General features: G+C 47.6%; 1 protein-coding gene across 1 annotated transcript in view; it reads right to left on the reverse strand.

Annotated features, from left to right (window-relative positions):
• Window positions 1-2,553: 2,553 nt before the first annotated feature.
• HEG1 (heart development protein with EGF like domains 1) overlaps window positions 2,554-22,477 on the reverse strand; it is a 91,777-nt gene continuing 71,853 nt past the window's right edge. The window contains exons 15-17 of the mRNA XM_051859197.3: window positions 20,656-20,743; window positions 16,830-17,004; window positions 2,554-7,187 (exon numbers count right to left, since the gene is read on the reverse strand). Of these exons, the coding sequence (XP_051715157.2) occupies window positions 7,038-7,187; window positions 16,830-17,004; window positions 20,656-20,743 (413 nt within the window). The 3' untranslated portion in view covers window positions 2,554-7,037. The remainder of the gene's footprint in view (window positions 7,188-16,829; window positions 17,005-20,655; window positions 20,744-22,477) is intronic.

Below are 22,477 nucleotides of genomic sequence, written 5' to 3' on the forward strand. Positions count from 1 at the left end.
CCTGAGCAGCCCACCTCTCGCCCAGCTCTACTCGGATTCCTCGGCTATCAGCCAGCCAACAGCCTGCAGCCACTAGGGGCGCTAGATCTCCAGAACCTTTCACTTTTACGCATGTATTCTGAGGGATGATTAACGCGCCTGCGTCGTTTTAGTGAAAGCCTGTGGGGTGCCGGGCACTGAACATGCAATGTCTCACATGATAGTGCTGATTCCTGTCCCTACAGAGTTAGGATTTTGAGCCCATTAATGCCCCCACCGCCTTCAGGTGGTTGGAGGAGTGTGTGTGTGTGTGGGGGGGGGGGGGGTTGAATGCAGACGCTCGGACAAGCCAAGGTCCTGGGCAGTACTACTGATTAGCAGCAGAATGACCCATCACTCCTGCAACCGCTTTTCCTTCTGTTGGTGACGAGAGGGTCCTATTGAAGAGAACGAACGTGAGCCGCGTCTTCATAGTTAACAAAATGCTTCCATTTCCCCTTGTGATCTTCACCACTCTGCAAGGCAATAATTATCATCCCTACTTTCCCGACCAGGATGCTGAGGCTGAGAGAGCGCAACAGATTCTTAGTCCTGACATCATGAGCTGGGAAAAGCAGCTGAGGGTGTCTTGTACCAGCAGTGTTTTGTTTTTTAGATTTATTTATTTGAAAGGCAGAGTTACAGAGAGGGAGAGGGAGAGGGAGAGGGGGAGGGGGAGGGGGAGGGGGAGGGGGAGGGGGAGGGGGAGGGGGAGAGGGAGAGGGAGAGAGGGGTCTTCTATCCGCTGGTTCACTCCCCAGATGGCTGCAATGGCCAGAGCTGGGCCAATCCGAAGCGAGGAGTCAGGAGCTTCTTCCAGGTCTCCCACACAGGTGCAGGTACCCAAGCACTTGGGCCATCTTCTACTGCTTTCCCAGGCCATAGCAGAGTGGGATTGGAAAAGGAGCAGCTGGGACTAGAACCAGCATCCATATGGGATGTTGGCCCAGCCGGCAGCAGTTTTACCCGCTATACCACAGTGCCAGCCCCATTACTACAAGTTTTAATTCTGAACCTGGAGGGCAGTAAAAATCAACACGAGAACCTTTATTCCTGGTGTCTCACCCCCTGCAGTCCCCACTGGCTGTGTGGCTGGCTGCCCGATGCCGAAGTCCAGTTCTGGGATCTGAAAGCTGCCCTGTGGCCTCTTCCCCGGGTCAGGAGGATGCCCCTACCTGCATGCTGTCTCCACTGCGCCCCCTTGCTGCTTCTCGCTGGAAAATGGCTCACAGCCCACCGTGAATGTCTTTGGTGTCCAAGTGTCTAAAAATATTTTTGAGATCTTTACCTGCCCGCAGGTCCAGCCCTCGGGTGGAGGCTCGGCACTGCAGGCGAGAGGCACGATGTGCTGTGCACAGCAGAAGGGCCTCCCACTGCAGGGTCGGAACAGTTCCCGGGGCGCACATCATTTACAATGCCAAGCTATGGCAACCACTGAAGAGTTCATCAACAGATGGCTGGAGAAAGACATTGTGGTGTCTGTGAGAGACTCCAAAACCCAGCAACCTAGCAGAGCAGGGGACCAGGAGGAAAATGGGGAGAAGTAGGTGAGGGGCGGTCTCCCCCACCCTGTGTGACTGCGAGTTGCCCAGAGTGGTGCACACGGCGTGGGTACCACAGATAGGAGGACTGTACTCCCTACTGAAACGTCCGCTGAGCACGAATTTTCGGTGTTCTTACCACACGTCCACAAACCAAGGGGTAACCGTGTGACACGAGGGACAGGCTGGTTTGCTTGCCTATTGTGATCATTTCATTATGTGTATCAAAACGTCATGCTGCATATCTGAAATACATACAATTTCTAAAACTAAAATTAACAATAAAACTCACTATCAGGGGCGTGAAAGTCTGGAAATGACGTGGTTTGGAATGTCTGCCGAGCTGGGCAGGAACAGGAGGGTGTGGGGCTGAGCTCTGGCTGTGGGCTCAGGGGGCCCTGTTACTGGGCCAGTGCTGCTGCTGCTCATCTCCACTCAGAAATGGCTCCAGGGGCCACAGCCCTGAGGTCACCGTCACGTCCCACACTCCTGGGTTGGCCTCCCCTAGTGCCAGGCTTTTTGCCAGGAAGTGCATGAAGGGCTCGTGCTTTCTCCACGGGGAGCATTCACGAAAGCCACTCCCCAAAGAACACGCACTGGGTGCTGCAGCCACATGCCCCGGCCGCCCAAGGCGTCAGGCCCGTGGCCCACTGTCTCCGCCAGCACCCAGGCGTGCCATCTCTCCTCCTCCCAGATCTGAGGACTTGGCACGCAGTGGCGCAGGGAGGCAGTCACCCCGAGACTTTGTACTTATGCTCTTCACAGAGAAAACGGAAGCAGAGGCAGGCATTCTATCAGAGACGGGCTGGGTCAGTCCCACCCGCCCGTCTGTCCATCCACACATGCACTCTGCATTCAAGAGGGTCATTCCTCGCCACTGGGCACGGAGCACAGGGCGATCATTCAGTGCCCGTGCAGCCAGGCAGGAGTGATCCCCTCAGGGAAGGATGCTTTGCTGCTCTCTGGGCCAGTTTGCTTATGAAGAGAGAAATGATGAAAATGATATTAGTTTTATTGCATCATTTTACTGACTAGAACGCCAGACTTATAGTGGATACAAATATAAAAATAACCAAATTCTTACAAATAATACTTTGCTGCTACAGTACTGAATAATTAGTGGAGGTTGCAATGATAACACAACTTTAAATAACATTCTCATAATGGATTTAACACAGTCAACCAGGGTCTGGGGCTTAAAGGGTTACAAAGAGAAAAATCCAGGACAATGTGAAAACTCCAAACGCTCAGATTCCAGCCTCACACTTCATTTACCCACAAATCCTGCAACACAGACTACAAAACTCACAGCAACTCGTGATGGAACAATCATTTCCTTTTTAGAACAGGCCAAGGTAGCACAGAACGAGAGGGGATTTGGGTCAGTTTCCCACGCAGACAGCGCCACCCCATCTTTCCCCAAGCACTGGGCACCCAAAACAAAACAACAACAAAATAAAAGCAGAACTGAATATGCAAATTCTCTGACATGTTCTCCTTGAAAAGGCCTGGCGGCGGTGGGCAGAGCCAGCCTGGGACCTGGCTCCCCCTGGTCTCACAGGCCTCCAGTGAGCAGCTTACAGCAGATGAGATGAGGTGAGAGATACTGTAGTAGAAAGTCACCGGCATCTAGCGCTTCCGTGCTCCTGCGGCTTTAACTGGCTCTGATCTTTGGAGATTGGAGGAAAGGAGAACCCAGATTCAAAGGCAAAGTCTACAGAAGCACATCTACCTCCAAAACACGCGAGAACTTTGGGGCGACGCTTTGTCCACCAGCAGGAAATAAGACATTCCTTCTGCTCCCCACCAAACCTTGCAGACAGAAAAACTGTCTCTGGTATTAAAGGCAACTTCAACAAAAACACGAACACTGACGTTCCAAACTCGACGTTCTTCCTCTCTCCACAGAAGTGCTCTCATCTCAAAGCCAGTGTAGTCAGAGCTCCGGGCCACAGCCCTTCCTGGGGGTGGGTGAAGCCAAGCTTAGCCACAGGCCACTGGGCAGGGCAGCTCTCCTTCCTCAGGCCAAGTTCAAGAGCTGCAGGGTGGCTGGGGACCTCATCAGAGGACTGATTGAGACCCCAGAAAGCCACGTGCCTGCTCCGGAACCCTCACACCTGGATGGACGCCATCACTCGGAGCCACTTTGTGGGTAGCCCCCCGGCCTCATCTTCCAAAGACGCAGCCCTCTCCTTTGGGCCATCTAAATCCTTCAGGAACGCACCAGTCTTACCTTGGTTTCTGGCCTGAAGTGCCATCAGTCAGCCCGACTGTGCCATCCACTCAGAAACTGTGGCTCTGAACGGCTCTGGCGCTTCTAAAATCAGGTGGCCCCCAAGAGAGGGAGATGTGTCAGCATTCACATTCAAATGTCTGAGCTGTTCACCAAAACAGCTTTCAACGCCTGCGAGCCGAGCCATGGCCTCACTATGGGAATAAGGCAAAACTGCCCGCAGGTGGATGCGTGAGTCTGGCTGTGCTGATTGAGACACCCGGGTCCTCGCCTTGCCCCGCCCTCAGCCAAAGCCACATACCAAACCGCTTCTACAGATCTAAAAACCAATCTGAAGGGACAGTTCCAAAAGGGCATTCAGCACCTTCGCATGCTTTGTTTGGTTTCTGCTCAGTAATATTAAGGTTCTTTAAAAGAAACGTATTTAAGCACATTCTCTCCTGCCCTCTCTGAGGGTGGGCAGGCGCGGGTGGAAGGAGGAACGTGTGAGCCGGCAGACAGGGCTGTGAGGGCCCGAGCGGGGGAGCGCTCTACCCTCTCTTAAGGCTCCTCCATCTGCAACCTCACAAGGGTGCTGTGAGGGCAGGTACCGAGCGACGTGAATGTGCCCTCCTAAGGAAACAGCCCAGTGCCCGGGGCTAGAAGGCACTTCGGTGGAAGTCAAGACCCTCTAACGACACCAAGCCGGGGCTGGGCAGCCGCGCCCCAGGGCGCTCTGGGACACATGGGTCCACCTGGCTTGGCTCTTCCCGGCAGCAGCTGAAGCGTCCCACAGGCAGGGTCCCCTGCCCCTCCCTCCCACCTCTCCCCCGCTGTGGGGTCCCACCCAGGGCGTTTCTGTGTGCGCGATCCTGCCCTCTCTCTCGTCCACAGGCTCTCGCCACGCATGGCCTCAGCAGGATCCTTCCGCGGGTGTCAGCCCCAGACGGGCAGCAGGCGCTGGAGGCCAGCTATGCTCTTCCCACGCCTTCCCACCTCAGCAAGCCTCCAGGAAACCAGAGGCTGCGTGGACGCCACCTTGCATGGCGCCTCCTTTTTTTCACAGTAAAACGACGACAAAAACCAAACACTCTGAACCCACTCCATTCAAAAAAGGCTCAGGAACAGGAGGGTATTCTTGAAGCTCACTCTTTTCTGGGCTTGGGATCCTTCCCAAGACTGCTTTGGGGACAGAACCCTTCGTTCTGCGGAGCTTACAGCTTCAGGCCCCGAAATAGGAGCTGGAGTGACGTCAGCACGAGGCAGAGCGTGCTCCTGCGCACGGCTCCCTCCGCGGCCCCTCCCGTAGCTGCGGAAGGGCCGGGAAGCGAGGCTGCCTCAAAAGGAGCCACGTGTATTGGCCCGGGCGACTGGAGTTCAGGGGCTCGGGGCTCTCCAGTGAGGGCTGAGCCAGTGGGGCACAGAGGACCATTTGGTTCCATGGAGAGACGGACGCCAAGACCCGAGTATTCAAAAAGGCGATGCTTTGAAAATTCAAGTTAGCATCCACAGACAAAAACCAGATTTCTTTTTGTATTTAGCTCATGAGTGCCGTGCAATTGGCAAAACGCATTGCACCTGACCAGCGTTCCTGCTCCAGCAGGTGGTGGTTGGTCAGGGAGACCAAGGAACATGGCAGCTCACGCTGAAAACCACACGTTGAGGAGTTTCAAGAAGAAACCACCAAGCCCAGGCGGAATTGCGCCATTTCCATAAGTGGGTGTGCCACTGCGCCCCCAGCGGCAGGGTGGGGACGATTCTGCCTCTGTGTTCAGTTCACTTCACCCACACCCAGGGCGTTCCAAAAGCGGGATCAGGAGCACAGTTCCGCGGGCGCTGAGCACAGGCCACGGCCTCCATCACAGGCAGAATGAACCAGGCGCGTGCAACTTCCTTGCCGAAGGAAGGCAAGCTCTCGCAGCCCTGCCTGGCCAGAAGTCTTCAGTTCTCCAACGCTGACCTGAACTCTAACCACATTTCTGTAGGGTACTACACAGTAGCGGAACGAGGTACAAACGACGGGGTAAGAAAAAATAAGTTATCTCCTCAATGAATAGCCTTGAGTGGTTGAAAGCTTGCACCGAGCCTTTGGACGAGACTACGGACACAAAGACACGGCACTAACAGGTCAGCACGCTGCCCCACGGCTCCATCCTAGCTCCCTCTTCTTCCTCAGCAACCCAGGGCTTCCCAAAGCACCGGTGACGCTGGCAATCCCCCTTCCCTGCTCAGCCCGTTCCTTTAACCACGCCCGGCTGCAGAGGCCACCATAGCAGGCTCCTTTCCCTCCAGTGGTGAAACACCAGCTCCAACCCCTGCATCCAGCTTCCTGTTTCTACTTATTTATGCATCCTCTGGCCTCAGTGGTGGTGGTCAGAGCCCTGGGCCCCATGCAATGCCCTCCCGGATGACAGGTGCCCCCTGGCCACTCTGCCTGCTGGTTCCCACCACAGGGTAGCTGGATGCCTCTAACTAAAACCAACTGTCGTTTTGCCACAATCCCGACTTATTTGAAAAATTGAGATTTAACTGTAAAGGGAGGGGAAAAAAACACCCAGTCCTAGAAAAATGTTATCACCTTAACTAAAAACCCAAACTGGCGTTGTGTGCCATGCCTCACAAATTTCAATTCCTTATTTGGGTGTTGGCTTAAAAATTGTGGCTCAAGATGACCGAGAAACACTGACGCACTGTACACCCAGCCGCAGCAACTTCAATCTTAGTAGTACGTTCATGCGCACCTGCTGTTCAGCACACAGGCACTGGGCAGGAAAACAACCAGGGGGCCAGCGCCTGGCTGCAAATGAATCACCAACTCGCGACCTGTGGAGGCGTTTCGGGAAAGGAAGCCTCCTTTCTGGAACAGCCTTGAAAGAAATCCAAAAGGAAGCCTCCCTGCCCGATTTACTAAAGTGCAAACTAAGGGAAAACTGGGTCCTGGTGAAGACGCCTACTGGGCTGCCTCGGCTGACAGTCACCTCTGGCCCCAGTGCCGGGCTGCTGTCACTCAGAGACTCTCCTGGCACTGGCCTACGTTCACGTTCACGTTCACAGTAACGACAATGGTGCTGGATGAGCAGCCTGCAGTTCCACATGCATCCGTCCCCTTCCGCTGCGGTCATGTCCCTCACACTCGTCCCTCCTGCTTGCCACTCACGGGGGCTCCGACAAGTCCTGGGAGCGGCCAGTGCCTGCTGCAGTCTTCCGAGCCACGGAGAGCCCAGGGAACTGGCTCAGAGCAATGGGTCCCCCTCTGTTTCCTGGATTTAGAAGTAGTCTCTTCTTCTGCTCTCATCGCTGATGAAAGATGGGTTATACTGTCCAGGGAAAATGCAAGAATGCCGTGATCCGGGCAATCCCGTGTAGGCCGGATACAGTCCATTTCGTTCAAGTTCAGGATTCCTTACATTCGTGGGCTGGTTGCCAAAAAGAAAAGGAAAGCGCATTGATTATTCTTAAGTTGAACTTTTTTTTTTTTTTTAAAGAAAATGCTATTTTTTAAATAAACTTAAAATGAAAGCAATTATAAAAAGCAGAGCAGGTAAGTCTCTTTATGGAATCTGATACACATTTGCCCTATGTTACTTTATTATTTGAAAGCCAGAGTCAGAGACAGAGAGACAGAGACAGAGAGAGGGAAGGAGAGAGAGAAACAGATCTTCCATCCATTGGTTCACTCCCCAAATGGCCACAACAGCCAGGTCTGGGCCAGGCCAATGCCAGGAGCCTGGAACTCCATCTGGGTCTCCGCTTTGGGTGGTAGTGGCTCGAGCACTCGAGTCATTATCTGTTGCCTTTCCAGGTGCACTAGCAGGAAGCTGGATCAGAAGCACAGTAGCCAGGACTTGAACTGGCGTTCTAATACAGAACGCTCGTGTGGCAAGTGATGGTTTAACTGGTTGTGCCAACATCAGCCCTGCCTCATTTAAAAAACAAAAACAAAACCCTTAATTCAGGGCAGCCCAGTGACTTTAGACTAAGGTAAGAAAAGACCATGGGGCCGGCGCCGTGGCTCACTAGGCTAATCCTCCGCCTTGCGGCGCCGGCACACCGGGTTCTAGTCCCGGTCGGGGCACCGGATTCTGTCCCGGTTGCCTCTCTTCCAGGCCAGCTCTCTGCTGTGGCCAGGGAGTGCAGTGGAGGATGGCCCAAGTGCTTGGGCCCTGCACCCCATGGGAGACCAGGAGAAGTACCTGGCTCCTGCCATCCGATCAGCGCGGTACGCCGGCCGCAGTGCGCTGGCTGCGGTGGCCATTGGAGGGTGAACCAACGGCAAAGGAAGACCTTTCTCTCTATCTCTCTCTCTCTCACTGTCCACTCTGTCAAAAAAAAAAAAAAACAAACAAACAAAAAAAAAAAAAACATGGTTTACCCTGTATGATGATTATTATCATTTTTACTAAATTTATTTTTTTTTACATTTCACAGGGTTTTATACATTTTCTTGATTAACATGTAATTACTATCCATCCTTATGGGGTTCAATGTGTGATCATTCAAGACATATAGCATGTGCTGATGAACACAGAATAATCAGTACTTCTAGTTCATTATTTCTTTATGCTTAGAGTATGAGCTCCTCTCTTCTGGTTCTTCATATAATATGTAACAGGTTCTTGTGAACTACAGCTACCCTACTGTGCTACACAACAGTGGAACACATCCTTCTGCATTCGGGTTCCCATTATCCAACCTCCCTTTAACCCCACCCTCTACCAATCACTATTCTACATTCAGATGGATTTTTTTTTTAAAGCTTCCACATCTAATGTGTGGTGTTCACCTTTCCATGCCTGGTTTATTTCACTTAACAAAATGTCTTCCACTTCCATCCATTTTGCTACCAGGCCATCACTCTTCCCGCTGGCTGAGCAACGGTGCGTTGTGTGTACTGACCACGTTTCCCCCACCCCTGCATCCACTGAGGGGCACCCACGTTGATCCTGCAGCTTGGCTACTGTAACCAGCGCTGCAGTGAACATGGGAGTGCGGGTATCTGTGATTTCACTTCCTTGGATGTACACGCAGACGTGGGATGGCTGGGTCATATGGCAGATCTATTTTCAGATTTTTAAGAACCCCATACTGTTCTCCATAATAGCTTATTAATTTCTATTCCCACCAACAGAGTGTAAGAGTTCCTTTTTATCAACGGCCTCACCAGCATCTGTTGTTGTCCTTTTGATAACAGCCATTCTAATTGGGGTAAGATGATCTCTTACTGTGGTCTTGATTTTCATTTCCCTGATGGCTAATGATATCGAGCATTTTCCCACATACTTATCAGCCATTGGTCTCTCTTCGAGAAATGTCTGTTCAGATCACATGCCCACTTGTTATATTTTTGTTAAGTGTTTTGAGATTCTTACATATTTTGGGTATCAATCTTTTGTCAGATGAATAGCTTGCAAATATTTTCTCCCATTCTGTCAGTTGTCTCTTGACTATTTTCTTTGCTGTGTAGAACCGTCCTCAGTTTGGTACAAACCCATTTGCCTATTTTTTGATTCATTTCCTGTGCTTGGTCCCTTATGTTTTCTCTAGTAGTTGCATAGTTTCAGGTCTTAAATACAGGCCTTTGATCAACTTTGAGTTGATTTTTGTATGTCATTAGAGATGGGAGTGCAATGTCAAGTTTAGGGCGTTTCTATATGGAGAGCCAGTTTTCCCAGCACAATTCAGTGAAGATGCTGTCTTTTCTCTGCATGTTTTTTTAAAAAAGTTTATTTGTTTTACTTGTTTTCATTTTATTTGAAAGGCAGAGAAATAGAGAGACACAAAGACACACACATACACACACATGAACAAAAAGAGATCTTCTATCTACTGGTTCACCCCCCAAATGCCCACCAATAGCTGGGGCTGGGCCAGGCTGAGGCCAGGAGACCAGAATCCAATAAGGGTCTCTCAGATAGGTGGCAGGGAGCTAAGTACTGCACCATCATCTTCTGCCCTCAAGGAGCACGTTACCCGGAAGCTAAATGGGAAGCGGAGATGGGACTTGAACCCGTGTGGGTGTTCCAAGCAGTGTCTTAACCATGTGCTAAATGCCTGCCCCTCTCTGTATATTTTCATTGCCTTTGTCAAGAATCATTTGGCTATAGACACATGGGTTTTTCCCTGAGATTTCTATCCTATTCCGTTGGTCTATGTGTCTGTTTTCATGCCAGGATCTATTTGGGTTACTATGGCTCTCTAGTATGTCTTCAAATCAGTTATTATCATACTTCCAGCTGTGTTCCTTTTGTTCAAGACTGCTCTGGTGATTTGGGGGTATTTTTTTTTTTCCAGAGGAATTTTAGGAATTTTCCCCCTAGTTCTGTGAAGAATGTCGTGGTATTTTGATGGGGATTGCACTGAATCTGAAAATCATTTTGGGTGGTATTGACAGTTTGACAATATTAATTCTTCCAATCCATGAGCATGGGAGTCTTTCCATTTCCTGCATGTCTTCTTAATTTCTTTCATCAGTATTTTTTAGTTTCCACTGTAGAGACCTCACATCCTTGATTACATTTATTCCAAGGTATTTTATTTTTCTGTGTGTGATTATTGTGAATGGAAATGCTCTTACAAGTTCTTTACCAGCAAGTTAATTATAAAAATGCTACTGATTCTTGTGTGTTGATTTTGTATCCGGCAACTTTACTGACTTATTGATTTGTTCTAACAGTTCCTTGGTGGAGTCCGTAAATTCCCCTGTACACAGAATCCTATCACCTGCACAAAGGAATTAGCTGACTTCCTCCCTTCCTATTTGCATGCCTTTTAGTCCTTCGCTTGCCTAACTGTTCTGGCTAAAACTTGTAACACTAGATTGAGTAAGATCAGTGAGAGAGGATGTCCTTGTCTTGTTCCAGATCTTGGAAGAAATCCCTTCAACTTTTCCTCATTCAGTATAATATTGCCTGCAAGTTTGTCATGTATACTTTCTAAACCTAGTTTATTCAGGGTTTTTATCATGAAGATATGTAGAATATATATATATATATATATATATATATATATATATATATATATATAGAAAGACAGACAGAGTTAGAGAGGTAGAGACAAAGAGAGAGATCTTCCATCTGCTGGTTTACTCCCCAGATGGCCGCAATGGCCAGAGCGGCACTGATCTGAAGCCAGGAGCTTCTTCCGGGTCTCCAAGCAGGTACAGGGGTCCAAGCACTTGGGCCATCTTCTACTGCTTTCCCTGGCCATAGCAGAGAGCTGGATTGGAAGTGGAGCAGCCGGGACTGGAACTGGCACCCATATGGGATGCCAGCATCTCAGGTGGCAGATTTACCCGCTATGCCACAGCACCGGCCCCCCAAACTTACCTCTTAAAACTGCTTTTGCTGTATCCCATAAATTTTGGCATGTTGTATTTAACTTTTATATGTTTCAATAAACTTTAAAATTTGCCCTTTGACTTTTTTTCTGTGAGTGATTATTTGTTCAATAGCATGTTGTTTCAACTCCATGTGTATTCTTGAGCTTTTTGTCATTACAATGGTATACCTAAGACAAACTCCTAAGAAGGAAAGATCTTTACTTTGGCCCACGGCTCTTTCTGGAGGTTCACAGTCCAAGATCAGGAAATCCCTTTGGTTTGGCCTCTGATGAGGACAGATGGCAGTGGTGGAATAGTTGAGGAGGATCACATGGAGTGCCAGGAAGCATAGAGCAAAGGTTGGGTTTGACTTGTGCTTTTGTAATCAACTCTCTTAACAGAACTACCTCTGAGGTCACAGGGCCCACCTCCTAAACACCATAACTGGATTCAGTTTCCTTTTCCTAGTACCGTCCATTTATGACTTATGTCTACATGAGCCCTATCTATTTTACACCATAGCGCCATGTTATTTATACAACTTCTAAAGTTTCTTTTCCTGTTATTTCTAGTTTTATTCCATTGTGGTTGGAAAAGATACATAATACAATGCTGATTTTTTTCTGAATTAGCTAAGATTACTTTTGGGGCCTAATGTGTGGCCTGTCCTGGGGAATGTTCATGTACTGATGGAAAGAATGTTTACTCCGCAGCTGTTGGATGACATGTTCTTTAAATGTCTGCTATGTCCATGAGGTCTAGCATAGATGATTTTTTTTGTTTGGACACTGTCCATTGATGAAAGTGGGGCATTGGAGAGGTGCTCAAAGATTGTGGAAAATGCATATTGTGAATAAACTATGCATGAATTTCAATTTTATTGCATCAAAAAATACATATCTTTTAAATTCATTTTTCATGACCTTTCAAAAATCCTATATATTGAAGCCTATGTCTCCTTTTAGTATTTGCTTTATAAAATTGGGTATTTTAGCAGTAGAAACATATATATTTACAATTGTTCTATCTTCTTCAGTTGGTCTTGTCTTTTTACAGTTTTTGTCTTAAAATCTATTTTATCTGATTATTTGTTTTTAGTTTCCATTTGCATGGAATGTTTTCTTTTCTACTTTTGGTCTATGTGTCTTTACTAGTGAAATGAATTTCTTGTAGACAGCATACCACTGGGTCATTTAATGGTAGAATTTAGTCTGTTTCCACTCAAGGTTACTATCAGCAAGTAAAAACAAAGTTCTAGCATTAAGAGAACTTTCTTCTTTTGTTTAAATATCCTTTGTTCTTTTCTTCCTTTCCTGTTGTTTATCTTTGTGGTTTACTGTATGATAAGGTTTGATTCTTTCCTATTTTTCTTTTGTTTATCTGCTCTTCTAGTGGGCTTTATACTTTTACATGTTTCCATAAATAGTAGTTATCTTTATTTTGCTTCTGGATGTAGGATTCTCTTAAGATCTTTTATAAGGCCAGTGCAGTGACAATGAATCCCCTCAGTTTTTGCTTGTCTTGGGAAGTCTTTATTTCTCATTCATGTACATAGGGTATCTCTGCTGGGTATTCTTGGTTGGCACCTTTGTTCCTCCAGAACTTGAACCAGGGCATTCTGTTTCCTCCCAGCCTGTAAGGTTTCTGCTGAGAAATCTGCCGCTAGTCTAACAGGGGAGAGCTGGGGGCCCTGAGACGTGACTCGGAGCTTCTCTCTTGCAGTTTTTAGAATTCTCTTTGTGCTGTACTTTGGGCAGCTTGGCTGTAACATGCCGCCGTAAGGATCTTTTTGAGTCATGTCTATTTGAGGTCCCATGGGCCTCCTGTATCTAGATGACCACAGCATTCCCAGGAGTGAAGAAGTTTTCAGCTATTATTTCACTGAATAGGTTTTCTACGCCTTTCTTTTTTCTTTGCTTTCAGGAACCCCCTTAATTTTCAAATATTTGTTTAATGGTGTCCCAAAGTTCCTAGAAGCTGTCTTAATTCTTTTGTTTTGTTTTTCTTACATATGTGTTTGTGTCTAATAGGATATTTCATAAGACTTGTCTTCAGGTCCAGGTGTTCTTTCTTCTACTTCATCTAGTCCGCTGTTGAGGCTTTCAGCTGTATTTCTTATTTGATTTACTGAGTTTTCCCATTTCTTTTATTTTTTTTTTAAGATTTATTTATTTATTTGAAAGTCAAGAGTTACACAGAGAGGAGAGGCAGAGAGAGAGAGAGAGAGAGAGAGAGACAGAGAGAGAGAGAGAGGTCTTCCATCCAAGGGTTCACTCCCCAATTGGCTGCAACGGCTGGAGCTGTGCTGATCTGAAGCCAGGAGCCAGGAGCTTCTTCCGGGTCTCCCATGTGGGTGCAGGGGCCCAAGGACTTGGGCCATCTTCTACTGCTACTGCTTTCCCAGGCCATAGCAGAGAGCTGGATGTGAAGTGGAGCAGCTGGGACTTGAACTGGCACCCACATGGGATACTGGCGCTTCAGGCCAGGACGTTAACCTGCTGCGCCACAGCAACGGCCCTAAGTTTTCCCATTTCTAATATTTGTTTCCTTTATAAGATCTCTGTCTCTGCTGAATTCCTCATTCATACCACATATCATTTTCCTAATTTTGTTAAACTATCTGTATTCTCTTCTATCTCACTGAGTTCTCTTATAATCATTCTTCTGAATGTCAATCTCCACTTCTTTGAGGTCTATTGCTAGAGTTATTGAGTTCCTTTGCAGTCACCATGCTACCTTAGTTTTTATATTTCTTGTGGCCGTATGTTGAGATTTGTACATCAGGTGGATCAGATGTGTCAAGCACTTTCGTAAGATAACTTCTGCAGTAGTGGCTTTCTCCTGAGTCTATCTGTTACAAGGGGTTGCTTTGGCAGGCTATGATGGCTTTCATTCCAGTTGCGTGTGGCCTCTTAGTGTGGTCTCCCTATAGCTTCTCTGGCTTCAATCGATGGCTTTGGGTGCTGCGCTTGCAGAGGTGACATCCAAGAGCTTGTGACTCTGACAGCCAGGTAGAGGAAGGGGTACTTCAGTGGCCCAGGCAGATGTACACACTGCAGTGGTGGGGGGTGCTCACCATGTGGCCACTCTAACAATGGGAGTGGTGGTGCCAGCAACAGGTGGTGGAGTTTTCTTCAGCAAGGAGGGTGTGGTGTGTGGAATGTGTACACTGGGGGCAGCTGAGGTGGGAGTCCTGGGGTGGGTGGTGGTGGTGGGCATTTAGCAAAGGCGTAAGCCCTAGGGCAGCAGGGGTCACCGGCAGTATCCAGCTTAGAGTGCCTGCCTTTAGGTCCGGTAGCAGCTGTTGGCTTCTAGGAACACTTAGTGCAGCATGTGTACACTCAGGCTCCGAGGTGCTCAGGGACAACTCTGGGCTGGCTGTGGCTGCAGGCAGGGCTTGGCACAGGGTGCATGCCCTCACTCAATGATGGGCTGGCAGCATGACTCTGCCCCCGACACACTGCTGTGTGGCAGCAGTTGGGCTCTGAAGCAAAGCTGGGATGCAGACTCCATGTAACTCTCCTAACTGGGCTCCAAGACTGTGGGGCCTATGGAGTTCCCATCACTGGAGTTGCCAGTTTCCATGGCGATGGGTCCTGCTGGGACTCCCCAGACTGAGGAACTAGGGCTGTGGTTGTCTGGTGCACTTTATTCCACTCTGTGCCACTACGTCAGGTCCCTGTGTCTTACAGGTTTCCTGTCTCTCTGTTGCTGGGTTCCAGTTCCACTCATTTCAAAGTGCAGCTCTTTATTGGGTTTTCTGATTCTAATTTGTGGAAGAGGAAGATAGCACTGAATACCTCTATTTGGCCATGGTGCCAATCCTTTTCACTGATACTATTTTACCTTTTTTTGTTTTTTGTTTTTTTAAAGTATCTTTCTCTGTGGAGCATAACTGGCTTTAAAGTCTCCCTGGCACTTAGCAGAAGACAACTGACGTGAACTTCACAGGGCCCCACGACCCCCTTGTTAGAAGCTCTAAGCCAGATACTGTCAGCAACTGCTGCTGCCTTGGGGCTTGCGTCTTTGCTCATGCCCACACCCACCACCACCACCACCATTGCCACCGCAGGGCTCCCACCTCAGCTGCCCATGGCATACACATTCCACCACCCACCGCCCTGCTGAGGGAAACTCCACCACCTGCTTCTGGTACCACCACTCCCACTGCTAGAGTGGCCACATGGTGAGCACCCCCCTGCCTCCCGGGGCCACTGGTGATTCTCAGGTGTCTGATCCAATACCAGTTTAATGGGTCATGAATCAACCATCTGGTCTACAAAAACAAAACACAACAAAAACACAAAAACCCAACCAAACAATAAACTCGTACCAGGCTACTCCGAGGTGCTCACAGGAGCACACAGCTAAATGCTTTCCAGCTGAAACACACCAGTAGACGCTGCATATTATGAACCGGAGTATTTAAGAGCCCAATGCGGGGATCCCCTGGACCACACCTGCGCCTACCATGAGGGGGGGGCTCCTCTGCCCGGGTGACGGTCTCACACTGTAGGCTTGGGCTCTGCTTCTACAGGCTGCTCAGCCTACTACGAAGATGGTGTGCACGCACTGGACCTACTTAAGGCCAAAGCCGTGGAAACATCAGTGAAACTCGGACCTACAAAGCCATTTCATCCCACTGTGGCTGAGCAGGACCTAGCAAAGGACATGTGCCTGTGGGGGCAGACTTGGACAATTATGGCTTCCGCTAGGAAAGCAAAAGGGACTTCCTGACCAACAGAGGAAAAATTAGAAAAAGCAAAGCCGTAGGCAGAAATATCAGTGCAAGTACCTTAAAGCTAAGCTTGTGTCTGTGTCTGTGTTTACCTTTTTCCTTATTTCTTCTTGTTCTCTGGGTTCAAATTTTTGAAAAAAAAAAAAAAAAAAAAGGTCTATCGAAACTACTTGTTAGCATCAACAAAACTGCCACTCCCATCCAAAGTCTGAATCCTCCTGTCTAACTCCCATGGCAACCAGGGGGCCTATAGCTCCTGAACATGATTGTCTAGTACTTCATTAAGGCCCCATGGGGCAAGGTTTCAGATTTATTGCTGTATCTCAAACAGCTCCACAGAGCACAAGGAGTCACCTGACCCCTATTTATTTTCCAGCTCAGTTAGCCCCATGTGTGTCTGATTTATGGTTGACACAGAGGAACGTGAACTGAACTGGCAGTACACAGGGGCACGAACACCTGGGTTAAATTCAACGTGCAACGCAAGAATCCAGGGTTCAAGGTCTCCTGTTTTCCAAATGAAGCAGTCCGGGGCTAGACAGAGCGAGTTAGCATAGCCCCACCGTGTGCGCCATCCAGTGGGCCTTGTGAGGTGCGCTTGTGGAGGACGACACTGACTTGTTCTCTTTATGCCTCTGTACCCCAGTTTTACTCACTTAACTGCACAAGGTAAATGGACCAAGGGCTGAATAGCACTGAGTTCTTTCTCCTCCTTTTAGTTTGCATTTCTACACCTTAAAAGCAAGTTCAGTAATAAGAAAGTTAACACTAAATCCCACTGAAGTACTATGTGGAAATAGCCCTCATAGCTCAATACCAAAATCAGTAAATACCATACACAACAGACAGGATGCAAACTGAATACGAAAGCTGCAAATGAGAGGCCTTGCCACCACCCTCTTAACTCCCAACCAGCAGCAGGGAGTGCGTCTACCACCACAAACGGAACGCTGCTTCTCAGGGCCGATGGCACCCGAGGTCGCCGCGCGCGGGGATACACACCGAGTAATACACGTCCGTCATCTGCAGGAGGTTTTTGGTACTTCCGTTCTCGTGCATTTCAATAGCTTCTCGGCCCCATTCTTGTGAGCGAGGGTTCTTGGGGTACTCAGCGTACGGGGACATTTGGAAATCCCCACTTTTGAAGATGAGCTTGCTTATGTCATTTTTGTTCTTTCTGCGGGATAAAAAATATTCAGAAAGTTCTATGAATAGGTTCTGGTAAAGAAATGGATCTGTGAGAGCACCACGTAGCACTTCACCATTCACTCAGACTGAAAGTCACCATCACGTTTCTTTGTAAGTTGCCCAATGTGGGGTGTTACTACTGTCATTATTTTTATTATTTGCCTAAAACAATTTTTACAAAGATGCGAAAAATCCCTTGCAGGGGCCAGATCGTCAGGGCCAGGAGGTCACAGACAGCTGCAGAGGAGCAGACTGAAGCCTCTGTGGAGGACAGGGGTCACTGTGACTGGGAAAGAGGAGTCCCAAGCGCACAGCACGCTGCAGCCAGAGGCCCTTAACAAGGCTAGTCCAGGCTCCCATCCTCCCAAGCGTCAGAACTCACAAGGGTGGGCAGAGTGGGCCTCCCCAGGTCTACTGAGTCAGCAGCTTTGGGGCTCAGTAAAGAGACCCAACTTGTCCCCCTTGGGCCGCCTTTTGTTACCAGCAAAGCTGGGACTCAAAGTCAGGCCTCTCACCCTCCCAGGCAGTGCTCTTCCTACTTTACAAATCATAAAGACAGGATGATTTATTTGCCCCAAAAAGCCCACCTACTTATAGACCTACACCCATTCTCATTTCAGCAGGTCAGAAAAATCCTGTGACATTTCACTACTAGCAATGTTGGACGATGCGTTCTTCACCTATCTAGCGGGCCTATGATCAGACACTTTAAGTCAGATTTGCCTTGGATAAGATAGTCTGAAGATTCTTCCTTCTATCTCACTTTCCTATAAGTGAATTTCCCGGCGAACATACAAAGTGACTTGAGGATAATAAAACCAAACATCCAGCGTGTGGCTTAGGTGTTGGCCCTTGGTGCAATTTCAAAACAGACTCTCGCTGTGCTGCTCCCTGGTGAGTGGGGCAGTCCAGTCCCTAAGTAATGACTTACTGGTTCATAACTACCTTCCCTTCCCAGTCAACCTTCCTGGAACGGCCACACCACATGACACAGACACACAGCAAACGTGAGGCTGCACCCCCGAGCATTCAGCCTCTGTCCCTCTGGGTAACTGCTTCGTCTCATACCCAGAAGTCTATTTCCACTCACACGGTTGATCTTTGATGATCTGATGGCACTTTAGGAAATGATAAGCAAAGGCTAGACTGTAAGGCCTGCATTCCTAAATGGGCAGTTAGGGCAAATTGTTCTCTGTGGCCTTATTGGGGACAGAAGAGATCTTGAAATAGCCTTAAGTCAATGGTAGAAGAGCTAACTTGCTATTTTGGGAGGCTTCCTCCACCTGTTATTCCTACCATTAATTATCATCCTAAATCAAAGGTCTTACTCTCCTCTTATTTGAATAATCACGAAAAAAGTCAATTCCCTCTTTCTCTTGGTTTGCTTCTCTCTATAGACTATATACACACAGCTTCATTGAGATACAATTCACTTACCATCAATTTACTCATTTACTGGCTTTTAGTATGTTCAGAATTGCGCAACCATCATCACAATTTTAAGACAACTTTATCACCCCCCAAAAGTAGCCCCAGGCCCCTTAGTCATCACTCCTCAGGTCTCTCCTATTGCCTCACTCCACCATCACAGCCCTAGGCAATACTACTAATGTACTTTGTGTCTCTATTTAGACTGGCTTATTTTAGAAAATTCTTATCAGTAGGATCGCATAATAGCTTCTTTCCCTTTTTTGGCTGAATAATACTTCATTACATGAATACATCCTGTTTTATTTATTTACTCATCAGTTGATAAACATGGGAGTTGTTTTTAGCCTTTTGGCTATTATGAAAGACATTGCTATGAACAATCATATGAGTACAAGTTTTTGTGTGAACATATGAATTCATTTCCCCTGGGTATATACCTAAGAGTGAAAGTGCTGTATTCAACTTGTAGACTTCTTCAAAGTGAATGTATCATTTTGTTTCTATCAGCAGTGTATACGGGTTCTGATTTTTTTAAAAGATTTATTTATTTGAAAGACAGAGTTACAGAGAGAGAGAAGGAGAGGCAGAGAGAGAGAGAGAGAGAGAGAGAGAGAGAGAGATCTTCCATCCGCTGGTTCACTCCCCACTGGCCACAATGGCTGAAGCCAAGAGCCAGGAACTTCTTGCAGGTCTCCCACGTGGGTGCAGGGTCCCAAGGACTTGGGCCATCTTCTACTGCTTTCCCAGGCCATAGCAGAGAGCTGGATTGGAAGTGGAGCAGCCAGTACTCAAATCAGCGCCCATATGGGTCACCAGCATTGCAGGCGGTGGCCTTACCCCTATGCCACAGAACCGGACCCCAGATTTTTCTACATCCTTACCAAGAGTTGTTTGTTTGCTTTTCCTAGGGGTGTAAAGTGGTGTCTCAGGGTGGTTCTGATTTGTATTTCCCAGATGATTAATGACGCTGAGCACCCTTCCAAGTGCTTACTCGCCATTTGAATACCCTTTGTGGAGAAGTGGCTATTCAAATCCTTTGCCTATTTTTAAATTAAATTGTATTCTTACTCTTCAGTGGTAAGTGTTCTTTTTATATTCTAAATACATGTCCCTGAAAGTACCTTAAAAAGTTCATGGAAAATGTATTAAAAGGTAATGGATGGTCAGGTGCTTGGTGCAGTGCTTAAAATGCTGCCCTGGGATGCCCTCAGCTCCTATGACAGGGCCTGGGTTGAGTCCTGGCTCCACTTCCCATTCCAGCTTCCTGCTACTGTGCACCCTGGAAGGCAGTAGGCAATGGCTCAAGTAGCTGAGCCCCTGCCACCCACACAGGAGACCTGGATTGAGTTCCCAGCTCCTGGCTTTGGCTTGGCCTAGCCCCTGCTGTTGCAGACATTTGGGAAGTGAACCAGTGGAGATCTCTCTTGCTCTCTCATAAATAAATAAATAAATAAATAAATAAGGGCTGGCGCTGTGGCATAGTGAGTAAAGCTGCTGCCTGCAGAGCCAGCATCCCATATGGGCGCCAGTTCAAGTACCAGCTGCTCCACTTCCAATCCAGCTATCTGCTATGGCCTGGGAAAGCAGTAGAAGATGGCTTAGGTCCTTGGGCCTCTGCACATGCGTGGGAGACTCAGAGGAAGTTCCTAGCTCCTGGCTTCGGATCAGCACAGCTCTGGCTGTTGCGGCCAACTGGGGAGTGAACCAGCGGATGGAGGACCTCTCTCTCTCTCTCTCTCTCTGCCTCTCCTTCTCTCTCTGTGTAACTATGACTTTCAAATAAATAAATAAATCTTTAAAATAAATAAATAGTTTGAAAAAGTTTATGCATATCTCTGTGAACTTTTTGAAGGCCCTGCATATGATTTACAAACGTTTTCCTCCATTCTGGGGCTGTCTTTTCACTTTCTTGATAGTGACCTTCGGAGCACAAAAGTTTGTAATATTGATGAAGTCCAATTTCTCTCTTTTTTCTTTTGTTGATTGTGCTTTTTGGCTGTTCCTCTTAAATAAAAAAGTAAAGTTCCATGTACTTCCCTTCGAAGGTACCAACTGTCATAAATTTCCCTTGCTCCTTTTTTTTTAAAGGTTCAGACACACATTAGGATTTAATACTATAAACCATTTCAAATATTCTTTAAAGTAAGAAGTGACACTTGCAAGGCACAGGCAAAGACACAGAACGAGTATCTGAACGCTCATCACTTACCTGCAACAGGTGACAATCAATGCAATGCCCAGAATAAGCAGCAGCCCACCTCCCGCTGCTGCGATCACCACCGTGATGAGCTGGTAGGCTACAAAAGATGGATTGGCAGGAGGTAAGGAAAATATGGATGGATACCAAAGGACAGTCTCCTCTCCTGCCCCACCTTGGGCATTGGCCTCACCTCCCTCTCCCTGGACTCCGGCAAGGGACCCTGCATGGCTGGCTCTGCATCTGCCCTGGCTTGAGAGGGGCTCCCCCTTCTCAGCCACTGCTAGAGAGGTGGCTCCTAAACTCTACCTGCAGTCAGGCCCCTGAGGACACTGTCAACCACACTGTCAACCACCCAGGGTAAAAGGAGAAAAAGATAATTAATGAGTCCATCTTATTAATAGCTGTTCTGGGGCTGGCGCGGTGGTGCACTTGGTTAATCCTCCGCCTGCGGTGCCAGCATCCCATGTGGGCACTGGGTTCTAGTCCCGGCTGCCCCTCTTCTAGTCCAGCTCTCTGCTGTGGCCCGGGAGGGCAGTGGAGGTTGGCCCAAGTGCTTGGGCCCTGCACCTGCATGGGAGACCAGGAGGAAGCACCTGGCTCCTGGCTTTGGATCGGCGCAGCACCGGCCGTGGCGGCCATTTGGGGAGTGAACCAACGGAAGGAAGACCCTTCTGTCTCTCTCTCACTGTCTAACTCTACCTGTCAAATATATAAATAAAAATCTAAAAAAAAAAAAAAATAGCTGTTCTAAGATTTAGACCCTTTTTTCTCACTTAGGGTGGAGGCCCTTTATCATGTATAAATTATGCCTCAGGAGACTTGATTTTTAAAAAGTACTGGAGAAAACACAGAATCTTTTCTTGGTCACTTCCCACCCTTTGGTGTTAATTGTTGTTTAACTTCTTTTACTTGATGATGAGAACAGATTTTAAAAATGCTTGAGTCAGTTAAAACAGGCAGCCCTGAGTTAGACTCCCCGGTTTTGTTTTGAAGATTTATTCATTTTAAGACTTATTCAGTTGTTTGAAAAGCTGAGTGACAGAGAGAGGAGGAGAGACAGAGAGATGGATCTTCCATCTACTGGTTCACTATCCAGATGGAAGCATCAGCCAAGAGTAGACCAGGATGAAGACAGGAGCCAGGTCTCCCATGTGGGTGGCAGGAATCCAAGTACCTGGGCCATCATCCATTGCCTCCTAAGTACATTAACAGGAAGCTGGATCAGAAGCGTGGAGTAGCCAGGATTTCAACCAGCACTCGGACATGGACATGGGCATTCTGAGCAGCAGCTTAACCTAACTTTTACTTTCTCCTTTGTGCTTTTTTTTTTTCAGACATACACATACGTCCTCAAAATCTAGAAATCCCAATATATATTTGTATATAATGGAGAACTTCAGTTTGTGGAAAATGGCATTAAAAGATAAGTTTATTTAATGTAAAATAAACCTTGAAATCATGTAGTTTTTTCCTAACAAATTTCCCATGAACCTTTGCAGTACCCTGTACACAATTTTAACAGTACATTTGATGTTTTTTGACAGCTATGTCACTGCAGACTTACAGTAAGTTATGGACAAAATCACCACGGATCTGTTTCTATGCATTCCACAACTTATCTTTAAAACTGAGGTGCTGGCTCTAGGTTTATTATGATGGAGAAGTGCATACAGTTTGAATCAATGCCAACTGTAACGTTAACTGGATTCACAGGTACTCTGAGTATTTATTGAGACAGAAAGCAGTGAATGTTGGGTCAGGCTTGTCTGTCCCATCCCTTCTAGTGGGAAAAAGAGTTTCTGAAATGAAGAACTTGGAATTTTTAGTCCTA

This window comes from Oryctolagus cuniculus, chromosome 4, assembly GCF_051225735.1.
Source record: "Oryctolagus cuniculus isolate XC-2025 breed Fujian yellow rabbit chromosome 4, ASM5122573v1, whole genome shotgun sequence".
Taxonomy (NCBI): Eukaryota; Metazoa; Chordata; class Mammalia; order Lagomorpha; family Leporidae; genus Oryctolagus; species Oryctolagus cuniculus.